This window comes from Rana temporaria, chromosome 6 (genome assembly GCF_905171775.1).
Source record: "Rana temporaria chromosome 6, aRanTem1.1, whole genome shotgun sequence".
Taxonomy (NCBI): Eukaryota; Metazoa; Chordata; class Amphibia; order Anura; family Ranidae; genus Rana; species Rana temporaria.
Genome location: NC_053494.1, coordinates 202858533 through 202879580, shown reverse-complemented (window position 1 = coordinate 202879580; position 21048 = coordinate 202858533). Strand labels below are relative to the sequence as shown.

The window sequence follows — 21048 nt, the reverse complement described above, 5'->3', positions numbered from 1 at the left end:
AATGTAGTTCCAAAACATCTGGGGTGCCAAGGTTAGTCATCACTGCCCTATACCATGCCTTCCCTGCTGTACTTCCCTTCGTGGGTAATGAGCTGTCAGTGCCCATGCAGTGATCTGGGCATTTGAAATCGCTGGTCTCCCTCCTCTCTGTGCAGGGCGTCAAAGACAGTTCAGGGTGATATGATGTGCTTGCGCTGACCAATCAGAATCACTCAAATCTGTCCAGAAAGCCCTGCAGAAGGAGCAGGGATTTCAAATTCATGGACCGCTGCACCGGCTGTGTGGACACCAACAGAGGTAAAGCACAGCAAGGAATACGGAAGGGGGTGTAGGGTGTTGGGCTGCCTTTTCATTTTCAATGCCAATGTTGGTACTAGGTTGATGGAGCTGACTGAAATTCTACCATTGCATAAGGTCTATTGGTTACAGCTCTAATCACAACTGACCAGAGGGGGTTATTTAAGAAAGGCAAATCCACTCTTGCACGTCGGTGCGTATAGAGCCGCACCGACGTTCGGCATTTTTCGGCTACTCGTGATGCGATGTATGCGACCATCGGAAGCCTGTCAATCAAATAGGAACGCCAGTCCGAAGACCATACCCGGAAGCGGCGGAGAAGATCGCTCTCTAAAACGGTAAGTACTGCTTCGATTTTAACAAAAACTACCCGATTCCCCTAGACAAAATGAGCATCAATCTAATGTTAAAAAAATGTTTTTGGGTGAACTCCCGCTTGAAATGAGGGGAAGCTCTGCAGATTTTATTATACAATCATGCGTAAGCTAAAACGCTGTTTAATTCCCCTTGCATGTCCCCATCGGATCTACAGCGACTGCACTTCCAATGCAATTTCAAGTGCACTTTGCATTTCTAGTTTGCACCCTCTGGGTGAGTTGTGATAGAGCTGTAACTACTAGACCTCATGCAATGTAAGGCTTTCAGATCCATCAATCTAGTACCAACAATTTCAGTTTGTACTTGTAGTGCAAAGTGGATCTGTCTTTCGTAAATAACCCCCAGTGTGTTTATACCAGAAAAGTAACAGTCATAGTTTAAACTGCCCATACAGGATAGATCTTCTGTGTAAAATGGCAAATGGTATGAACTACAAAGCAAATAAAAGATGAAAGACCCTGTTGCAAAGAGCTTGGGTGTGCCAGTTAGAATTACTGGCTCTGTGGTAGTTGGCACGCCAAACTGATAAAACAGCCCACTGCAAAAAAATAAAAAATTCTGGTTTGTTGGTTGCACAAAATGCTGCAATCCTCCTCTTAAAGCGGTGGTTCACCCTATAAAAAAATTCTAACACTACATCCAGCCCAGTTCTGCAAATAAATTACACTGACCTTTTTTTTTGTCGCCGTAGATAGCGTTTATCCCTAGAATTCACCGCGGCTTTGGAGATAGGGAATCCCGCGGGAGTGGGCGTTCTATTGACATGCCAATTGATTGACATGCTTAACGACGGCGCGTACAGCGCGTCACACGACTTCACGAAGCTCGGGTCGGCTCTATTCAGTGCCGGTGCCGAATAGAGCCGAGCTTCTTTCGGGAAGTCGTGACGCGCTGTACGCGCCGTCGTTTAGCATGTCAATAGGAACGCCCACTCCCGCGGGATTCCCTACCCGGAAGCCGCGGTGAATTCCAAGGATAAACGCTATCTACAGCGACAAAAAAAAAAAAATCAGTGTAATTTTATTTGCAGAACTGGGCTGGATGTAGTGTTAGAAATTTTTTATAGGGTGAACCACCGCTTTAAGCAAGGCTGACCATACATTATACAAATTTTCTTATTTAACTTCCTTTAGACTTGGCCTGCCTGATTGTATACAAATTGAAAGGGTTTAGGTTTGACCTGGTATTATATGGTTTTGGTAAATCTAAAGGAAAATTGTACATGGGAATTGTATAATGAATGGCCAGACTAAGGCTCATGAGAATAAACCAGAATGTAAGCTCTCTGTATGCAGCCTAAGCAAATATGGCTGCTACAGTATACCGTTTACACATGGAATTTGGGCTCAGTGAAATGTGAACCAGCTTAATATTAGCATGTGGTTTTCTGTACTGACATGGGATATGCTTTACAAAGGTCATTCAATGACAAAAGATACAAAAGTACTCTTCAAGGGAACAGTATGGAAAACAAAAAGCCTCTCACCTTGGCCAGGAACAAAAGGTCTAGAAAAATGTGGAACTAAAGGGAGAGGCGTTAAACCCGGGCGGATGTTTTTCATGTTGGCTAACTGCACAGGAACTGGCGACTGATTGGGTGATGTGACAGGACTGCTAATGTGGGAACTATGCTGTAAGGAGAGACAAAATACAGGTGAAATAAGCAGAAATTATATATATATTATACACACACACACACACACACACACCTTACTGTAATACTCCTAACATTTAGAATATTTTAAATACAGCTATATAAAATTCTCACAGCAACTAGTTTTTATGTAAAAGTATCTAGATATAGTACAAATGTTTCTTTAACCTCCTGCTGACTGCTCTCAGTAATTATACTGCAAGTGGGCAGCTGGTGCCGGCTTGGAAATGTATATATTAATGTACAGCAACAGCAAAAGAAGAAAAGAAAAAAAGAAAACTAACATTTTGGAAGGAGTTGGAGAGCAATAGAGGGTACTTTTTTGTGTTAGACATACTAGCATGTATATAAACCCGAGTTTTGTCATACCAAGCCCCTTTCCACACCCAAGGGCTTTCACACTGGGGCGGTGTGCTTGCAGAATGGGAAAAAAAAGTAATGCAAGCAGCATCTTTGGGGGTGGGGCGCAGGAGCGGTGTTATACACCACAGCTCCTGCCCATTGGAATGAATGGGCAGCACTGCCAAAGCGCCTGCAAAGCGATTCGGCAGCGCCTCAACACGGGCACCTTTAACCCTTAATTCGGCCGTTAAAAGCACCCTGCCAACGCCCAAAAAGCGCCACTATAACAGTGGAAAAGCGGCGCATTACCGTTCCAGTGTGAAAAGTAGCCTTAGTGTTGCAGATTGTCATCATTTGGATTACATCCTCCTCCTTACCTGTGTAGAATGATCTAGGCTGCCATATTCTACGGTTTTATGTGCCCTCTGATGGTCACAATAATATTTATTTGGCTTCCACTGAGGTGGCGAATGTGTTTGAGGTGGTGGGTTGTTGGGAACGTTGAGCTGCATCATTACCATTCCGCCACCAGGGGGAGGTGCTGGTACAGCTAAAAAAAAAATTAGGAAAAGTTATTTGTGATATTTAGAGATAATTATAAATCAATGCTGCGGCTGGAAACCAACAAACAAAACAAAAGGCTAGTACACAAGTGCCTAATTTCACCAAAAAAATTAATGTGAAAAGTTAAGTGAGTACAAAGAAGTTCAATGAACAGCAATACGTGAACTTTGTATTAATCCAGGCACAGTAGGGCAGTAAAATATAACATCTCTTCACGTACCTGTACACGGAGGACCATGCAGTGCTTGAGAACACGGAGAGGTTGCTCTAGGGAACTGCATCTGGTCAGACCCTGGAGGGTGCATATATCCCATCGACGAGCTGAAAATATACAGGATTGATTTGCATTACACAACACGGGAAACACTGCCACAGTTTTCAGATTATGAGAGCAACATGTCACGCAATCACTTTACTACAGTCAAGTAAATGTTTTGTGGACCATCAATCACATATATCCTGTGTTCAAACATTTATTTCTTCAGAAAAATCTAAAGATTTTGAACTTTATCAGATTTATTTTTTCCAAAATAAGACACACAAAACATAGAAAAGTATATCAAATATAAAAACACAAATTATAAGGGATCATTCACACTGGTGTATTTATTCCTACACCTGTGCAAAGGGCCATCTTTAGTCCTTGCGGGCGCACAGGTGTGTTTCGTACTGGCAGCCCGTTGAAATCAATGACAGGCCACGGGCTCCACAAATCTCCAATCGCATCCCGGAGTGTGCATCTGCACGAGTCCAATGCATGGATAAGAATACATTATTGTCTGCGTTCTGGTTCGCGCTTTGGACCAGCATGGATGTACATGCAGAGGTCTGTGCAGCTGGCCATCATCGACTTCAACAGGCTGCCGGTACGAAGCCCCTGTACATCCTGGATGACCCTTTGAACAGGCATACAGATCGGTACACTTGGGTGAAATGAGGCCTTGCAGACAGTCTGTACATTGTATTAAAAGAAATGAGTCCAGCAAATACGGCAAGAAGCATTGGGTGCAACATATTCATTGGTGTTCCGTAATCAAGGGTATATTGTAAAAGCATCCTCAACTTAGAATAAATACGGTCATGTTATTTATGACAACCAACCCAAAAGAGGTCAATAACACTATGTTGTGTGTTTCCACACAATACAATCAGATTTTACCTCAAGTTATTTTGTTGCCCTGGAGAAATGACGCTGTAATAGACGGGCATCCCTGCGGTCGATAAGTGCCCCTGGTTGGACTGGTTAGGGATGAGCACCTGTTGGTGATATGGCTGTTGGGGTACAGACTGGGAGCCTTGCCGAACTGGTACCTGAAAAAATAAAAATAAAAACATAAGTCATCCACAATGGTCAAGGCAGAAGCCTACATCACTGCAACCAGAAGGTATCATTCCCAGCTGTGGGTTTTTTGTTCTCTAATAAACATCCATTTGAATGATGATAAGAACCACTTCAGATTTTTTCAAATTTAAAAATACAGTAAAACCTTGGTTAAAGAGCAACTTTCCAAGACAAGCAACAATTTTTTTTTATAAATTTTGACTTGATATACAAACAATGTCTTGCTATACAAGCAGTGTCACAACTGAGAATAAAAATAGAAGAGAGGCGCCTCCAAGTAGCAAAATGGTTATTTTTAATGAAAGTACAACAACATTTAGAAACTCACATGGTTGATGATTAAAGGAGGCACATCCAAGTATGCAGGGATCCGGGGTAAAGCTGTCCACATCCTCCGCACTGCCATCGACGTCATCCCTTCCACGCTGCGCTCCATAAGCGCTTCAAGCCTCACTTTCAGATCACTCTACTGCAGGGTAGTCTTCGCAGTCATGATTGCAGATGTATAGCGTTAAGAGTCGGCAGTGCAGAGGATGGTCTATGTCAGGGATATGCAATTAGCAGACCTCCAGCTGTTGCAGAACTACAAGTCCCATGAGGCATAGCAAGACTGACAGCCACAAGCATGACACCCACAAGCACGATGGGACTTGTAGTTTTGCTACAAGTCTATGTGGACATTAACCCGAATACCTGCATACTTGGATGTGCCTCTTAATCATCAACCATATGAGTTGCTAAATGTTGTACCCAGGGCCATCTTAATAGCATCATGGGCCCCTGGGCAAAGTAATGCTCTGGCGGCCCATACTAGCTTGCCCCAATTTACACACGTACTTTCAAGAAATAAAGTATAAATAGTTGATAGAATTAAACATATATCCATTATTCCTTTCAATAAAATTGATTTTACAAAAAGGAAAAACATTTCATAGATCAAAGACTAGTCAACACAAAGAGAACAGTACAGGGGGGGGGGGGGGGACGCAGAAGGGCACAGTACAGGGGGGAATGCAGAAGGGCACAGTACAGGGGGGGGCACAGTACAGGGGGGGGAGGAACGCAGAAGGGCACCTGTACAGGGGGGGAAAACGCAGAAGGGCACCAGTACAGGGGGGGGAAGGAAACGCAGAAGGGCACAGTACAGGGGGGGGGGAGAAACGCAGAAGGGCACTGTTACAGGGGGGGGGGGAAACGCAGAAGGGCACAGTACAGGGGGGGGGGAAACGCAGAAGGGCACAGTACAGGGGGGGGGGGGGGAATGCAGAAGGGCACAGTACAGGGGGGGGGAAAACGCAGAAGGGCACAGTACAGGGGGGGGGGGGGGGAGAAACGCAGAGAGGGCACAACAGTACAGGGGGGGGGGGGGAAACGCAGAAGGGCACAGTACAGGGGGGGGGGGAAACGCAGAAGGGCACACGTACAGGGGGGGGGGGGGGAACGCAGAAGGGCACAGTACGGGGGGGGGGGAAACGCAGAAGGGCACAGTACAGGGGGGGGAAACGCAGAAGGGCACAGTACAGGGGGGGGGGGACGCAGAAGGGCACAGTACAGAGGGGGGAACGCAGAAAACACAACCATATCGGGACAGTTTAGTAAAAACATAAAATGTCCCAGCAAATCCAGGACAGTTGGCAAGTATGATGTAATGCAAGATTATTGTGGGACCCACATGTACCTAAGGCCCCTGGGCAGTGCTGATCCTCCTGATTGCCTTCTTGGGGCATCTTTACTCCTTCCCCCAAATTTTTCTTTAGTGATCCTTTAGCTTTGGAGGTATCCCGCCCTAACGGAGGAGTCGGTAACCCTCTCACATTTTTGGGTGGAACTCCGCTTTAACTAGACTTTCCAGACAATATCGGCATGCAGCGGATTTTCCTTGAGCATAGCGTGAAGTGAAGCAGGCTCCTGGGCTTTGGCACTCGGCTGGATCGAAGGACCAAGGATTACATATTGGGTGTTTCGGAGAGGTGCTACGTTTATAGGTGACCTAATTGCTAAAAACCTAATTCATAATAATACCTGGTAAGAGGGCATTGAGGAGTACTGCACCATCACACCCTGAATAGGATTGGATAGACTGCCAGGCTGGCCACTAACCAAGGCCTGATTCTGCTGCTGGACATTCATCATACCCTGGTAGTTTGGTTGCTGGCTGGGCATTACAGTCGTGTAACCTGAAAAGAGAAAAGATAGGAGGAGTAAACAAAAAGGGGATCAATACACACAGGGAAGATAGATAGTAGAAGCAACTGACTGTTGAAGCACACTGGGCACCATAGACAAAAACCTGATTGGTTACTATGGGTGTCATGCCTTCATTAAATAAGGCTCATAGTCTTCATTGACTTTAGTTTGTTTGAATTAAATCACTGCTGCCATCTAATGGACATTTTGTTTAACTGCACCATTTCCATTCAATTCAGTTAGTTAGAATATCTGGTTAGTTTTGGTCCATGCAAGCCTCCGTATTTCCTTCCCAGAATGCTTTGCACCATCTTCAGGCCTTTCTTTCCATTTTCTCCTTGGAAGCAAGCACATGTCTGCTGAGTTCTATCCCACGTTAGCCATACCGATCCATCTCCGGTACGTTTATCTTTGTGTCTCTAGCTAGTTAGGGATGCTCTAATTGTGTGATTATTTACTAATTGTACTTGTTTGTATCCGTTTCAGTTTTACTCTATCTTGTACTAATAAAAGTTCAAAAGGATTCTGCGCCTACTGGAATGCATTGGTATGAGAAGAGTTAACAGTGTGCCCGAATACACATCAGTCACGTGTAGTGAGGGGCATAACAATGGGCAAACAGCAGTCCTTCAGACATTTTTAGAAGCAGGCCCTAATGCCAGTCATGTTCCAATAATGTCGTCAATCTTTACTAAAAAGGCAAAAATTAATAAATTGCAGTTCAGCTTACAAAAATTCGACTTCTCTAAAATAAATGAAAAAAAATAAAAAATAAAATCAGAAGAAAAGAAAAAAGAATATAAAAAAAAATAATAATAAATAATAATAAATAATATTATTATTATTATTATTATAATATCAGAAAAAATAGAAAACAGGAAAAGAACAAAAAAAAAAAACACGAAGACTTAATCAACTTTCGGAATAACCAAAAACAAATGTCTGTTTTTCTGGCATGTATCCAAAAGATCCCATTACCACATTGAAGGCTGAAGATAAACTTTTTGTTTTGTCCTTTAGCCACCACCAGTCGGGATTCTCCTTGACCCAGCAGTGGGAGGCAATGACTAGAAAGACATTTGTGTCGTGCAGAATAAAAGGGAAGAGCGTTCACTTAAATTGAATTCTCAGTCTGCACATTCAACAAGAACAAATACACCCCGCTGTGTTTCAATAAAAGGCGCAGACATCAAGTGCTGCTCCCCACACAGCGGTAACATGGAAGGGGAGCCGAGATGAATGCTGCAAATCCAGCACACTGTTTAATTTGCATATGAAAAAAAAAAAAAACCCTCAAAAATGGAGGCTCTCCCCTTCACCGCCAGCTGCCAGGCACCATACATTTACTGTCATTGTAAAAGGGCTTTATCCTCATATCATTAGAGATCAACTTAAATAGTGGCATAAGAGCTGAGCCACCCTTGGGCTGCAGTCAGTGCTAATCTTTGAAGGTGACACAATTTAATCTGAATCACGAAAAAAAAAAAAAAAAAAAACGTTCCCAATGTGTATTTTAACACCAAGGTGGCTCGTCACAGAGCTTTCAAAAAGGAAAAATTCTACTTTTATCTACATCTACCTTCATAAGACAGGTTGAGGCAAACCGCTCAAACCTCATATCAGCTTCAGCATATTAAAGTGATATTAAACCCCAAAGCAAACATTATATTGCAGATTACCAATTGTTAGATGTGACAGTTGCATTCGTTTTCTAAGGCTTGCTTTCCTTTATCGCTTTGGGAACGCTGTTCTACAGAAGTAGCAGTTACAGGATTGGGACAAACCATTTACTACTGAGAGGGGTGCAAACAATAATTGGCTTTTTTTTTTTAAAATGTAAAGCCCTGGTGCCCAACCTGTGGCCCTTTGGTATACAATGTGTGGCCCTCGGACCTCAGCAGTCTGTAAAAGGAACATTGATTGAGGCAGGATTTGACAAAACCCGGGCACCCGGTCGCAATAGAGACTAGAATTGGCTCCCTGAAGGCCGCAAAACCATGGCCTCAATTACCGATCGCGTGGGGGTGCACGGAGACACAGGATACCCCATCCTGTGTCTCCGTGCACCCCCCCACCTCGCCTGCCGCGAATAGGTAATTAAGGCCACGGTTTTGCGGCCTTCTCCAGGGCGCTAATTCTAGTCGCCATTGCGACCGGGTGCCCGGATTTTGTAATGGTAATGGAGGCCGCGGCTTTGCGCCTTCTGCAGGCCTAAGCATCCTTCTGTGATCCGGCGCCATCTTGTGATGGCCATTGGCATGACAAGTGAACCAGCAATTCTAATGGAGCTTCCCCAGTGTTTTCACTGCCATCTCCTTCCCTCCAATTAGAGCCCCCAAACATTATATATATTTTTTATTCTAACACCCTAGAGAATAAAATGGCGGTCGTTGCAATACTTTGTCACACCTAATTTGCGCAGCGGTCTTACAAGCGCACTTTTTTGGGAAAAAATACAGTAAAGTTAGCCCAATTAATTTTTTTATATTGTGAGAGATAATGTTACGCCGAGTAAATTGATAACCCAACATGTCACGCTTCAAAAATGCGTCTGCTCGTGGAATGGCGACAAACTTTTACCCTTTAAAATTTCCATAGGCGATGTGTAAAAAAAATCTACAGGTTGCACGTTTTGAGTTACACAGGAGGTCTAGAATTATTGCTCTCACTCTACCAATCACGGCGATACCTCACGTGTGTGGTTTGAACACCGTTTACGTATGCGTTCGCTTCTGCGCACAAGCTTGGCGGGACAGGGGCGTTTTCTGGCTCCTAGATTCCAAGCAAATTTGTCAAACCCTGGATTTGGGTAATACTATTGATCTCTACTAGATTCATATAACATGTTCCCAGTTTTCCATTGTCTTCTGCAAGATATCCCCATCAACAATATATCCTTTCCACACTCTCTGACCTGCATTCCCTCTATTAGGTCTGCAGGTTCTGACAGTCCTCTCAAGCATTACGTATATTGAACATTATGTGTGGCCCTTTGGTGACGTCAATATAAAATAACCACTTATGCCAAAAAGGGAAAAAAAAAATTTATGAAACAAAGGGCCATCGCAAACTATATTTCAGGGGTCCCCAAACTATGGCCCTCCAGTTCAGGAACTACAATTCCCATCATGCCTAGTCATGTCTGTGAATGTCAGAGGTTTACAATGCCTCATGGGATGTGTAGTTCCGCAACACCTGGAGGGCCGTAGTTTGTAGATCCCAACTTTAGACTGTTATAGCTACGTTACAGTGAGAAACAAACCATACATTTCTTCCAACTGTAACAGAATGATTTTGACACAGCAAAAATTAGGGAGCCACTGGCTGTTTATCGAATATGTAAATCTGAACAATGCAATGGAGTCATTACAAGTACCCGTGACATCATAAAAACCACATTGTGTGCCATTTTAGAATAAATCATCAGTAACATTTAACCTAACATTTTCAGTGTTATCAAGTATCTAACAGAATATTATAATGAAAAGTTCACTAAAAGGTGTTGCACGTTTGCTTCAAAGCTGAACTCCAGTTAAACAGCTAAACACAGATTAAATGCATACAAGGAGCAGTTTTACCTGCCAAATGATTTATATTTGTTCATCCAGTCCAGATACTGGTACAGCTCTGCCACACCATGCAGCCTTGTCAGGCAGGACAGAAAACTAACATTTTGCTCTGCTTCAGTGTTAGTAAACCTGTGCCCATCCACACTTGGTAGTAGTTACATATTCTGGTCAAGCAGTAGAAACACTTTAAAACCAGACACCATCTATCTCTGCATCTATAATTATTGTGAAGAAACATTTTCAAATTTCACAACGCAGGCATTGACATTGTATCTCGTCTAGAACAGATCTTTGCAGCCTGCCAGCCCTCTAGTGGAAACACACAGCAGGTGCTAGAAACTGAAAAAAATAAATAAAAATCATGACTAGAGTATTTGTTTAGAAGGTATAACTTTACAGTAAAAAACTAGAGGGTTTGTTTTCACTGCTTTTTAAAAATGTGTAATTTAACGGCCAAAATCTAGGCCCAGGGTCCCCTTTAACCACTTAAGACCCGGACCTTTAGGCAGCTAAAGGACCTGGCCAGTTTTTGCGATTCGGCACTGCGTCGCTTTAACATGACCTTATATTTTTTAAAAAAAATTGTGCATTTTCTCAGTTTAATTAGTTTTTTTTACTGCAAATAAAATATGGCAGTATGAGATTTGCAAATCATTGCATTGTTTTTATGTAGACTTTACAGTGTCTCACAGTAAGAATTTGGGTAAAAGAAATAAAAAACAGATGAATACATAGCTGCATCAGTTTGTGTCAAAATATGTCAAAATTGTGTCAAAATATCTGCCTGGAGTCCAGCCTTAAAGTCTTAACACAGGTGCAAATTATCTCTGAACCGTCACTTCCGAGGTTCACTTGACAGTATGCTACTTTACTGCGTGTGCTAGTATTGCGCTCAATAGGTTAGAACTCCCTTCTGTATAGAAATTGGCCCAGAGATTCATTCTTAAAGGGGTGGTTCACCCTAAAAACTACTTTTTTTTTTATTACACTGGCCCCCCACATTACAATACGATTAAGGCTATTTTTTTTTTGATGCTGTACATACCTTTGTACAGCATATTCACCCGTGGCTTCCGGCTTGCGAGTCCCGCGGGAGTGGGCGTTCCTTTTTTTTTTTTTTTTTTTTTCCCACGTCAGACATACCCACAGCAAGAGACCTGCTCATGATTTTATTCATAATTCCGTCTCTATTTCGGGTATAGCATCATTTGTGGTACCTTTTTTTTTTTTTTTTTACTTGATTCTGTATTTGTTATTCTATTTTTGCATATAGTTTAATTATATATATATTTTTTTTTTTTTTTCATAGCTTCTTTCAGCCCTTTAACAATTTAGGCAGACTAGAGCATTCCTCATATACAAAGTCCAACATGCTATCATTACGTGATAACGTGGCGCATCATCCCATCCTTATCCCTTCCCTCTCCTCCCCCCCCCCCCCCCCCCACTACCCTTCCCACCCCCCCCCAGACCATCTCCCGACTCCACCTAGTATTTTTATTTCCTATACTGCTGCATTCTTATTCCGCTCTCATATTTTCTGCGTACTTCCGAGACTTTTTGAATTCAATCCATGTTTCCCAGATATCCTTATTTCCTGCCTTGTTCTTTTCAACACCGTATTTTACTTTCTCCCTCCTATAGGTACCCTCTACAGAGTCGATCCACTCCCATATTTGCGGGCTTACCGGGTTTCTCCATTTTAGGGGTATCAATCGTTTCGCAGAGTTCAACAAATGCGGGATCAGTGATCCCCTATATTCGTTCAGTGGCGTTTCTCCCCCATGAAAGAGGACTATCCAAGGGCTATCTTCCAGTTCTTTTTTAGTTATCTCTTTTATCAAAGCCAAAACTTTTCCCCAGAACGTTTTGATTTTTACACAGTCCCACCACAGGTGGGCCATCGTTCCTCTTACCTCACATCCTCTCCAACATTCCTCTGACTCCCCTACTCCGAATTTGGCCATTTTATCTGGGGTATTGTACCATCCTGTCAGACACTTGAAATTCATCTCGGCGGTTTTTACATCCACCGCCGACGTATGCGTCAAATTAAGGATTCTCCCTATAGTCGTCTTCCCCCTTGGAACACCTAGGTCTCTCTCCCATTTTTGTATGTAATTTAGCGTATCCGACTCGTCTATTTTCTGCAAATATTTATATATACTTTGGAAATATTTCCTTTTGAGCTTTCGGTACTGCACATATGTTCCAGTGCAGTGTACTCCTCTCGTGACCTCAATGGGTGTGGGAGGCTCTTAACGAATGACACCAACTGTAGGTATCTCCACTCGTTGAGTGCCTCCATTTCAATCCTGATTTCGTGAAGGGTCATAATTTTACCCTTTAATATTATGTCTTTTAACTGTGTTCTATTTTTAATCCACTTACCACCTACCTCTTTAGTCCCGGGTGCAAAAAATTTGTTTTCTTTCAAATCTATAAGGGGTGAGTTGAATTTAGTTTTTAATTGTTTGTGTAGTCGATCCCATATCCTTAAAGCGTTATGTGTGATTGCGTGAGTTGACGTGTGTAGGGTTCTACATTGTGGGGGGTTCCAGATTAGTCTCCCTAACTGTGCCCTCGCTAAAGTGCATTCAATACTTATCCACCTTTTATCCTGTGACTCTTTAGCCCATTCTATGACCCGTGTGAGGACCGAAGCGTTATAGTATAGTCTAATGTCAGGTACAGCCAGGCCGCCTTTTTTCTTAGTTCGTTTTAGAATTTGGGCAGAGACTCTATGTTTTTTATTGTTCCATATGTATTTCTTTAATAGGGAGTTGATTATTTTGATATATGACGGAGGTAAATAAATTGGGACCATTTGGAATTTATACAAAATTTTGGGGATAAGTACCATTTTTACCACATTTATCCTCCCAAACCACGATATTGGTCTATTGTATATAGTTTTAATTTCTCTTTTAATTTCGTCGAGAAGGGGGATAAAGTTTATTTTATATATTTTTTTCAAAGTATTTGCCATTTTTATACCCAGATACTTTATCTCTCTTTGCCAGGAGAAATTGTATTTCTTCCGCAAATATAGTTCTTCGTCTTTGTGGATATTAATATTCAAAATCTCCGTTTTTGTTGTATTCATTTTAAAGTTTGAGACCTCACCATATTGTTTTAAGGTATCTATTAGCTTCGGGAGAGTGACTCTTGGGCTGCTTATGTAGAATAATAAATCGTCTGCAAAGGCTGACAGTTTATGCTCATCTTCACCTACTTCTACCCCATAGATTTCTGGGTTTTGTCGTACCATTGCCAGGAGGGGTTCCAATGATAGGACAAAGAGGAGGGGGGATAGGGGGCATCCTTGCCTGGTCCCATTTTTCATCTCAAAAGGTGCGGATAAGGATCCGTTAATTTTGATCCTTGCACACGGGTGGAAATATAGGGTTTTGATTCTCCTTATCATCTCTGGGCCTATTCCTATGCATTCTAGAGTTTGTATCAGGAATCCCCAGTCTACCCTGTCGAAAGCTTTCTCAGCATCAACCGACAGGAATAGACCGGGGGTCCCACTTTCTTTGATCTGCTCAAGGAGAAGGAGCGCCCTCACACCATTGTCTTTTCCCTCCCTCCCAGGTATAAAGCCTACCTGGTCTGGGTGGACTATGGCTGTCATCGCTCCCTTCATTCTTTCCGCTAAAATTTTTGCATACAGTTTCGTATCTGCGTTCAGGAGTGAGATCGGTCGATAACCCGAGCAAGTCGTATTATCCTTTCCCTCTTTTTTGATCACTGTAATCGTTGCTGTTAAAGCCTCTCTACTCATTTCATAGTCAATTCCAAGTCCATTAAAGTATTGGCAGAGTCTGGGAATTAAGATGTTACTGAACTTTTGTAGGTATGCAGATGTAAAGCCATCTGGCCCGGGACTTTTCCCCTTAGGAGTATTTTTTAAGGCCTCCCTTATTTCCTGTTCCGTTATTGGACCTTCCATCTCTTCTACCTCCTCTTCTTCTAATTTTGGGAGATTGGCTAACTGTAATATTTCCCTAATCTTATCTATTTTCTCGCGTGGACACCTGATCTTTTGTTGGATATCGTAAAGTTCTTCATAGTAGCCCCGGAATACTTCTGCTATTTTATTTGTCGCATGTACTAAATCACCATTCCTATTTCTGATTTTTTCTATAAAATTCCTAGTTTTCTTTTTCCTTACCATTCTGGCCAAGTTTTTACTAGGTTTGTTTCCCCAGACATATCTTTCTCTCTCTGTCCGGTCTATATATTTCTTTGTTTCTTGTTCCGCCAGAGCTCTATATTCATCCCTTCTTATACTCAACTTATGAAATATTTCCCTCTTTTGCCCCTGTGATTTATGCTCCTGTTCTAGCCGATAAATCTCCTCTCTTAATGTTTTTAATTTATTCGTTCTTATTTTATTTTTCCTTGCCCCTTCTGCTATAAAGATTCCTCTTATATATGCTTTATGGGCCTCCCAAAGGGATGCTCTTGAGATACCCTCCTTGTCGTTCTCATGGAAATAACATTCCAGCTCTTTCTGTATCCTCTCCACTACCTCCTCGTCCCCCAACAGACTCTCATCCAATTTCCATTCTGGTGGTGTGTCTTTTTGTATAGAAGTTTTTATTTTTAAAGTTATAGGGGCGTGGTCTGATAACGTCATGATCTCACACCTTGCTTCTATTACACTCTCCAGAAGTCTGTGGTCGACGAGGGCATAGTCGATCCTCGAGTACGTCCCATGCACAGGTGAGAAAAACGTGTAGTCGCGGGCCTTCGGATTGAGGATCCGCCATACATCCACCATTTGATTTTGTGTCATTTGTTTTATCAGTATCTTTAGTTGCTCACGATTTGTCCCCTGTGCACAGGACGTACTATCGAGGCTTGGACTCATGCAAAAATTAAAATCTCCCATCAAAACTACGTGGCCCTCTTCAAATTCTTTTAGTTTTCTCATGACTTTACTAATATATTTAACCGAGTTTACATTGGGGGCGTACACGTTAGCTAGGGTATAGATCTCTCCTCCAAGTTTTATTTTCAGGAACATGAATCTTCCCTCCGGGTCTATTTGTCTATCCACCAATGTAAATCGGATTCTACGAGCGAATCCAATAGCGACCCCCCGGGATCGCGATGAGATTGTATCTCCGTAATACCATATCGGGTATTCTGATGAGTAGAGCTTTATATTGGATTCCAAGGTAATATGGGTCTCTTGAAGAGACAATATCTGTTTTATACTGTGTTATTTCAGAGAATTTTGTGTCTTTTAATATGGGAATTTAGCCCTTTTACATTATATGAGAGAAACTTGACATCTGTCATATAACTTTTTTTTTTTTTTTTTTTAAAGAGTTTGGAATATTTTCTTGTGAAGTCGGTCAGATGGTCTCCCTGCCTCCCCCCACCCCCCCCACTCTTCCCATTCCCACCCCCTCCCTCCTCCATCCCACCCCTCCCTTTTTCCCCCCTCCCCCCCCCTGTACCCCAACCGCCCCTACCACCCTCTCCAACCTCGGCCCACACTTGGCCTGGGAGCCGCTGATGGGAGATTTCTCGCCCTCATCCTTGGCTCCTCATTCGTGGTGGTGCTCGGGGCACTCCCCTGACTCCCCCCCTCCCCACCTCGAACCCTAATCTCGGGTCGTGCAGAGCCCAACTAATCTACCCACTCTGGGAGTTCTGGTGTCATTAAGTCCATTTTGGAGCAAAATTCATTCAGTTCCTCCGGGTGCCTGAGTCGAGCTGTTTTACCCCCTTTGATGCCAATGAGGCACGCCGGAAACCCCCACTGATACCTTACGTTTTGTGCCCTCATAAGCTCCAATAGGGGTTTCAAATGCCTTCTCCTGGCCAACGTTTCTTTAGACAGATCCGAGAAAACTTGTAGCTCAAGGTCTCTATATCTCAAGGGGGGTTTTCCCCTGAGGCTTCTCCAGATTTCCTCTTTATCCGCATAGTTCTTAAAACGTACAATCACATCCCTTGGACCATATTTTCCTATCAGTTGGGGGTTTCCCACCCGATGCACTCTCTCAATCTTAAAGGGCTTAGATTCTACTGATCTTACTAGCAAGGGGTTCAATATTATGTTCGTAATGTCCCTGAGATCTTCGTCTTTTTCTTCTACAACCCCTCTAATTCTAAGATTCTGTCGTCTATTACGATTCTCCTGATCCTCAATCCTATATGCTGCTAATCTCTGATTTTCAGTCAGGGCTTTTACTTGCTTTTTCAAGGAGTTTATTTCCTGGTCCTGCTCCTCTATTCTCCTTTCCGTCTCACCCACTCTGTCGCGGAGCCCTCCTAGGTCTGCTCTTACCTTGTTAATTTCTGTCTTGATGATGTTTTCCATGGCATTTTCCATCCTCATCAGCATGGCATTCATCTCTGCCTTCGTGGGGGGATGTATATCATGATCTGACTCCCCTACATTATATTGCTCTTGCTCACTTTCAAGTGTCGTTTCGCCTCTAGAGCTCTCAGCACTACCTGTTCCTGTACCCTTTTTTGTATCAATCTTCTTTTTTTCAGATTTTTTTGCAAGACCTGGGCTTTTACTATTCCCTTCTTGAGTCATGTATTGTTGTATGGAGCTGTTCCCTGAATTGTTCTTAATTGGTTTTGTAGTACCCCCTCTCGTTGATCTATTCATTTTATTTGTGGGTCTGATTCTCTTCCCCAGTTTGAAACGAAAAAAGGATAAAAGGAGCCACGGGGAAAGGTCAAAAGATAAGGCAGCAATCTAAAGAGCCCCCCTTTACGCCCGATCAGTCCGTTGTTCCAGGTGACCTGGGGAATACCTTCTGTGTTTTACCGAGGATGTTTCCTGTATTACGTCAGCCCAGTTTATCATATATGCTCCTGAAGTGATATAGACGTAAGGGTTTTGTAAGGATTTTGTAGCTGCGATATCCAAAATTATAATGCCTCTATGGCCGCTATTCAGCAGTAGGGGTCTTTCCTCCAAAGATCATTACAGCAATACCCAGGCCACTGAGATACCGTTAAATCCGCTTAATCGGTTCCCAGTAGGGGGAATTCTCAATGAGGGGGGGGGAGCATTATAGTTGAGATCCACCTCCAGACTATCCCCCTATTTATCTCTACAGGCCCGTCGGAACTGGCAGAAATGCTTCATAAAATTCTATTCAGTTATAACAGTGGGCCAGAGTCTTACTATATCTAAGGCGGACAGCAATACATGAGAGTCACTATCAATGGAGTAATGGGTTGATCATGAGTTATTCCAAGTATATAGCTCTCAGATATTCCGCTTTTACTTCTTCCTGCACCAAGCTGATAATATATTTTAATTTCAATTTATAGTCATAATCGTTCTCCTCCTGTTCACTTCAATTGGACTCTCCCCGCTGTTAAACCTCGCAAAAAACTCTGCAGCTAGGTATAGTCCATATGTACACATAGATCTCTTTATATGCTATAATTGAATTTATGGGGCATGTTATATGCCTGAGTTTTACTCTCCGCAGTAAGGGGCCCCCTACTACACATTCAGGTTTACCTCCTGCCCTCAATTCGACCCACTATACTCTAGTGATTACAGTCCCGTCTTGTTGATACTAGGGATAAATATATGTAGAGCTATGGATTTCATTTGGGCTGGTCGACTCATTTATGCCCGCATTTAGCAATCAGAGTATTATGTCATTTATATGCTGTGGGGGGGGGGGGGTTGCAAACATGTCTGTGATTGACGTTTTGACCAAAAACAAGCTCCCCCCGTCGCGTAAGCCGCGTCACGGTTGGCGAAAGGAGCCGAACGGCGAGTCGGCGCTATACTGCGCATGCGCATCGCCGTTCGGCTCCTTACGCCAATCGTGACGCGGCTTACGCAACGGGGGGGGGGGGGGGAGCTCGTTTTTGGTCTAAACGTCAATCACAGACATGTTAGGAACGCCCACTCCCGCGGGACTCGCAAGCCGGAAGCCACGGGTGAATATGCTGTACAAAAGGTATGTACAGCATCAAAAAAAAAATAATAGCCTTAATCGTATTGTAATGTGGGGGGCCAGTGTAATAAAACCTGTTATCTGACCAAACCGTTCATTGTGTGTGTACTTTGAAAAAGATTTGCCGTTTTAGCCCCACCACAAAGGCAGGGACAGATGTGAACTGTGCGCTCCGTGTAAAATTTAACCTGGGGGGACACAGTGAATATACAGATCTAGAGAAGACCATTTAATAACCTAAAAAAATCCAGGCCTCCAGCTTACAAGCTGGTGAATATTTTTGGTGAACTCCATCTAATAACAAACATGTTCTGCATGGTGTAGTATACACCGCCTTACTTTTATTTAAACCATGCAATGAAAAACAATTACTGCTCCAATCATTTGATGGTGACACCAAAATTTCATTCGGCATAACTGCTACACACCTATAACCTTGGGACTGAAAACTTCTTAATATTAGAGTGTCAAAGGCATCAAAGAAAGAATATTAAACAATACACCATCATTACACATTGCGCCGCCCCCTCCCCAAAACACTGGCAATTCAGGAAGAGCAGAAAGTGGCTGGAAAAGAGACCGGTTCACTGTGAGAAACGTAACCCCTCTCAGACAGCGCCCCGGACCCGGGTCCCGCCGCTCTACATCACGTGGGTCATCAGCTGAAAAGAAAGAAAAAAAAAAAAAAAAAAAAAGGAGGAAAAAGCTCTAGAAGACACCAACCTGTTTGGTGGGCAGCTTGTGGCAGGGTTTGGTTTGGTTGGGAATTGAACTGGACAGATGTTACTGGTCGATATTGTTGGTTTGAGTGAGAAAATTGATTTGGGTTACAGTAGCAGGTCTGGATCTGCAAGGGATAAAGAACAGAAGAGAGGGGGAAAAGAAGTCGACATTAAGGCACATTTCACAAGAAGCTTTATAATGTACAGAACAAATCAGGAAATTGGTTTTAGATGCTAAATATTTCTTAGAAATATGTTGTTATCTGTAAAACAGCCATTCCCAACCAGTGTTCTGTGGAAACCTAGTGGTTCTCTGGAGGTTGCTAGAAGTTCCTTGGGCTGTGGCTGATGGACCTCCCATTTAATGGCGCCAGCGTAGTTCAGGGGCCAAAACCATGTGGCAGAACCAGCTGCAGCACATCAAAAATCTTTTGAACCATCTGTAAGGGGGTCATCCTTCCCACTGATTAAAAAATGATTGAGAAAGGTTGCAGAAGATGGTGTGTCGAGACAAGGTTTGCTTTTTGGTTCTGCATCGGGTTGGGATACTTGTCAGGTTTTTATTGCCACCCTTGGCTTTGCTAGTGAGATTTTTTTTTCTACCAGTGACAGCAGTTTTACAAGACAGAAGTGAGAACAATCTAAAACAGGGCCCAAGACAAAAATCTGAACGAGGTTCTAGCCTTCCCCTACAAAAAACATATGTCTTGAGCAACTCTTAAAAGGAACACTAATGGTTCGTTTTTTATTAGATCAATTGATTGCTGTAAGCTAGAGCATTTACATATCACTTAACTCGTTTTTCCTTTTAACCACCAAAATACAGGAATCCAGGTTTGAAAATGCCATTTCCTGTCACTCCTCTTCTTGCTTTCCACCAGCATCTGAACCGTTTTGCATGGTGGAAAGCAGAATGTGCTCACCCCCTCCCTATGACTACAGCCCTGCGTGAAGATGCTCTCTTATCCCTCAAAGGCATGGAGGCTAAGCCTAATGGGAACTGTAGTTCCCATTAGGCTGTGATGTAGCAAGAATGAATGCGCACCGCAAACCAGGAAGTCAGTGCGAATAATGATTCAGGAGTGAGGGAGGTGAATAAAACAGCTCGATTTCAACAGGTATCAAACTAGTTATAATGCAAAACATTACTTTTTACTTTATCAGCTACTGTCAGACTTTAATTTAAGAGGAAAATATTTTTGTCTTTACAACCCCTTTAAGCGTTCATCACTTACTCTCTGGTAGAATATTGTTTCAGAGCAGAAGGTGAGGGGGAATCTATCCAAGCCAGCCCTGGACAGCAGTATAATCAGACAGGGTTTATAACCCTTCCCTACTCTATCCAAAAACAAACAAATAAAACTATCTATTTGTACAACCTAGCGCTTGTTAAACCAAAAGCAGAAAGGTTTAGGTAACATACTACTGGTGGTAAGGAATACAAACACCTGTATTTATCTGCACACCCTGTGCTGGTTAGGAGGGACAGTCCTCAACATCAAATGACCATGGACCAGGAAGTCAATGAGGTCCTAGTACTCTGGTAAAGTGGTAATACCAAGGCACAAAACAACTTGCAGTGCAACAGGCCAGGGCCCGTTCTACCAGGACAAGGTAGTGGGCAATGTAAGGTCCACTTTTGACCAAGCTTGACTGCTCTTCCGCTGACACCGGGATGATAACTCACTATTCATTTTCTATTTTAGATTTATTTAGCCAGAAGCTTTACTTTGAGTCCAATAGACAATTTTGATACATTGATAAAGCCCTGAAGGGGGATTTTGTAGCCTCTGAAGTATGTTGGCTGCCTTTTGCTTTTCTGTTGAAATAAAGTACTTTGAACCCTAAAAAGGTGCTCTTTTTGGTCCAACTGTACATGGACTTTAATTTCAGTGACCCCCGTCCCTTGGAGGGGGGTCTCTGCATTGTGGAGAGCTGCCAAATTCAAGCCTTTAGGCAAAAAAAAAAATATGTTTTCATTGTTAAGCATATGCAACTCCCTTCTACCTTCCCTTTGACCAAGCTTATAACA

General features: G+C 42.9%; 1 protein-coding gene across 11 annotated transcripts in view; it reads right to left on the bottom strand.

The window, feature by feature from the left end:
- Window positions 1-21048, bottom strand: part of R3HDM1 (R3H domain containing 1) — a 237368-nt gene that overhangs the window by 33849 nt on the left and 182471 nt on the right. For all 11 annotated transcript variants that reach the window (XM_040358102.1, XM_040358101.1, XM_040358104.1 and 8 more), the window contains 6 exons: window positions 19018-19141; window positions 6600-6754; window positions 4395-4546; window positions 3456-3556; window positions 3049-3221; window positions 2162-2306 (listed from right to left, as the gene is read on the bottom strand). In XM_040358102.1, coding sequence (XP_040214036.1) covers window positions 2162-2306; window positions 3049-3221; window positions 3456-3556; window positions 4395-4546; window positions 6600-6754; window positions 19018-19141 — 850 coding nt within the window. The remainder of the gene's footprint in view (window positions 1-2161; window positions 2307-3048; window positions 3222-3455; window positions 3557-4394; window positions 4547-6599; window positions 6755-19017; window positions 19142-21048) is intronic.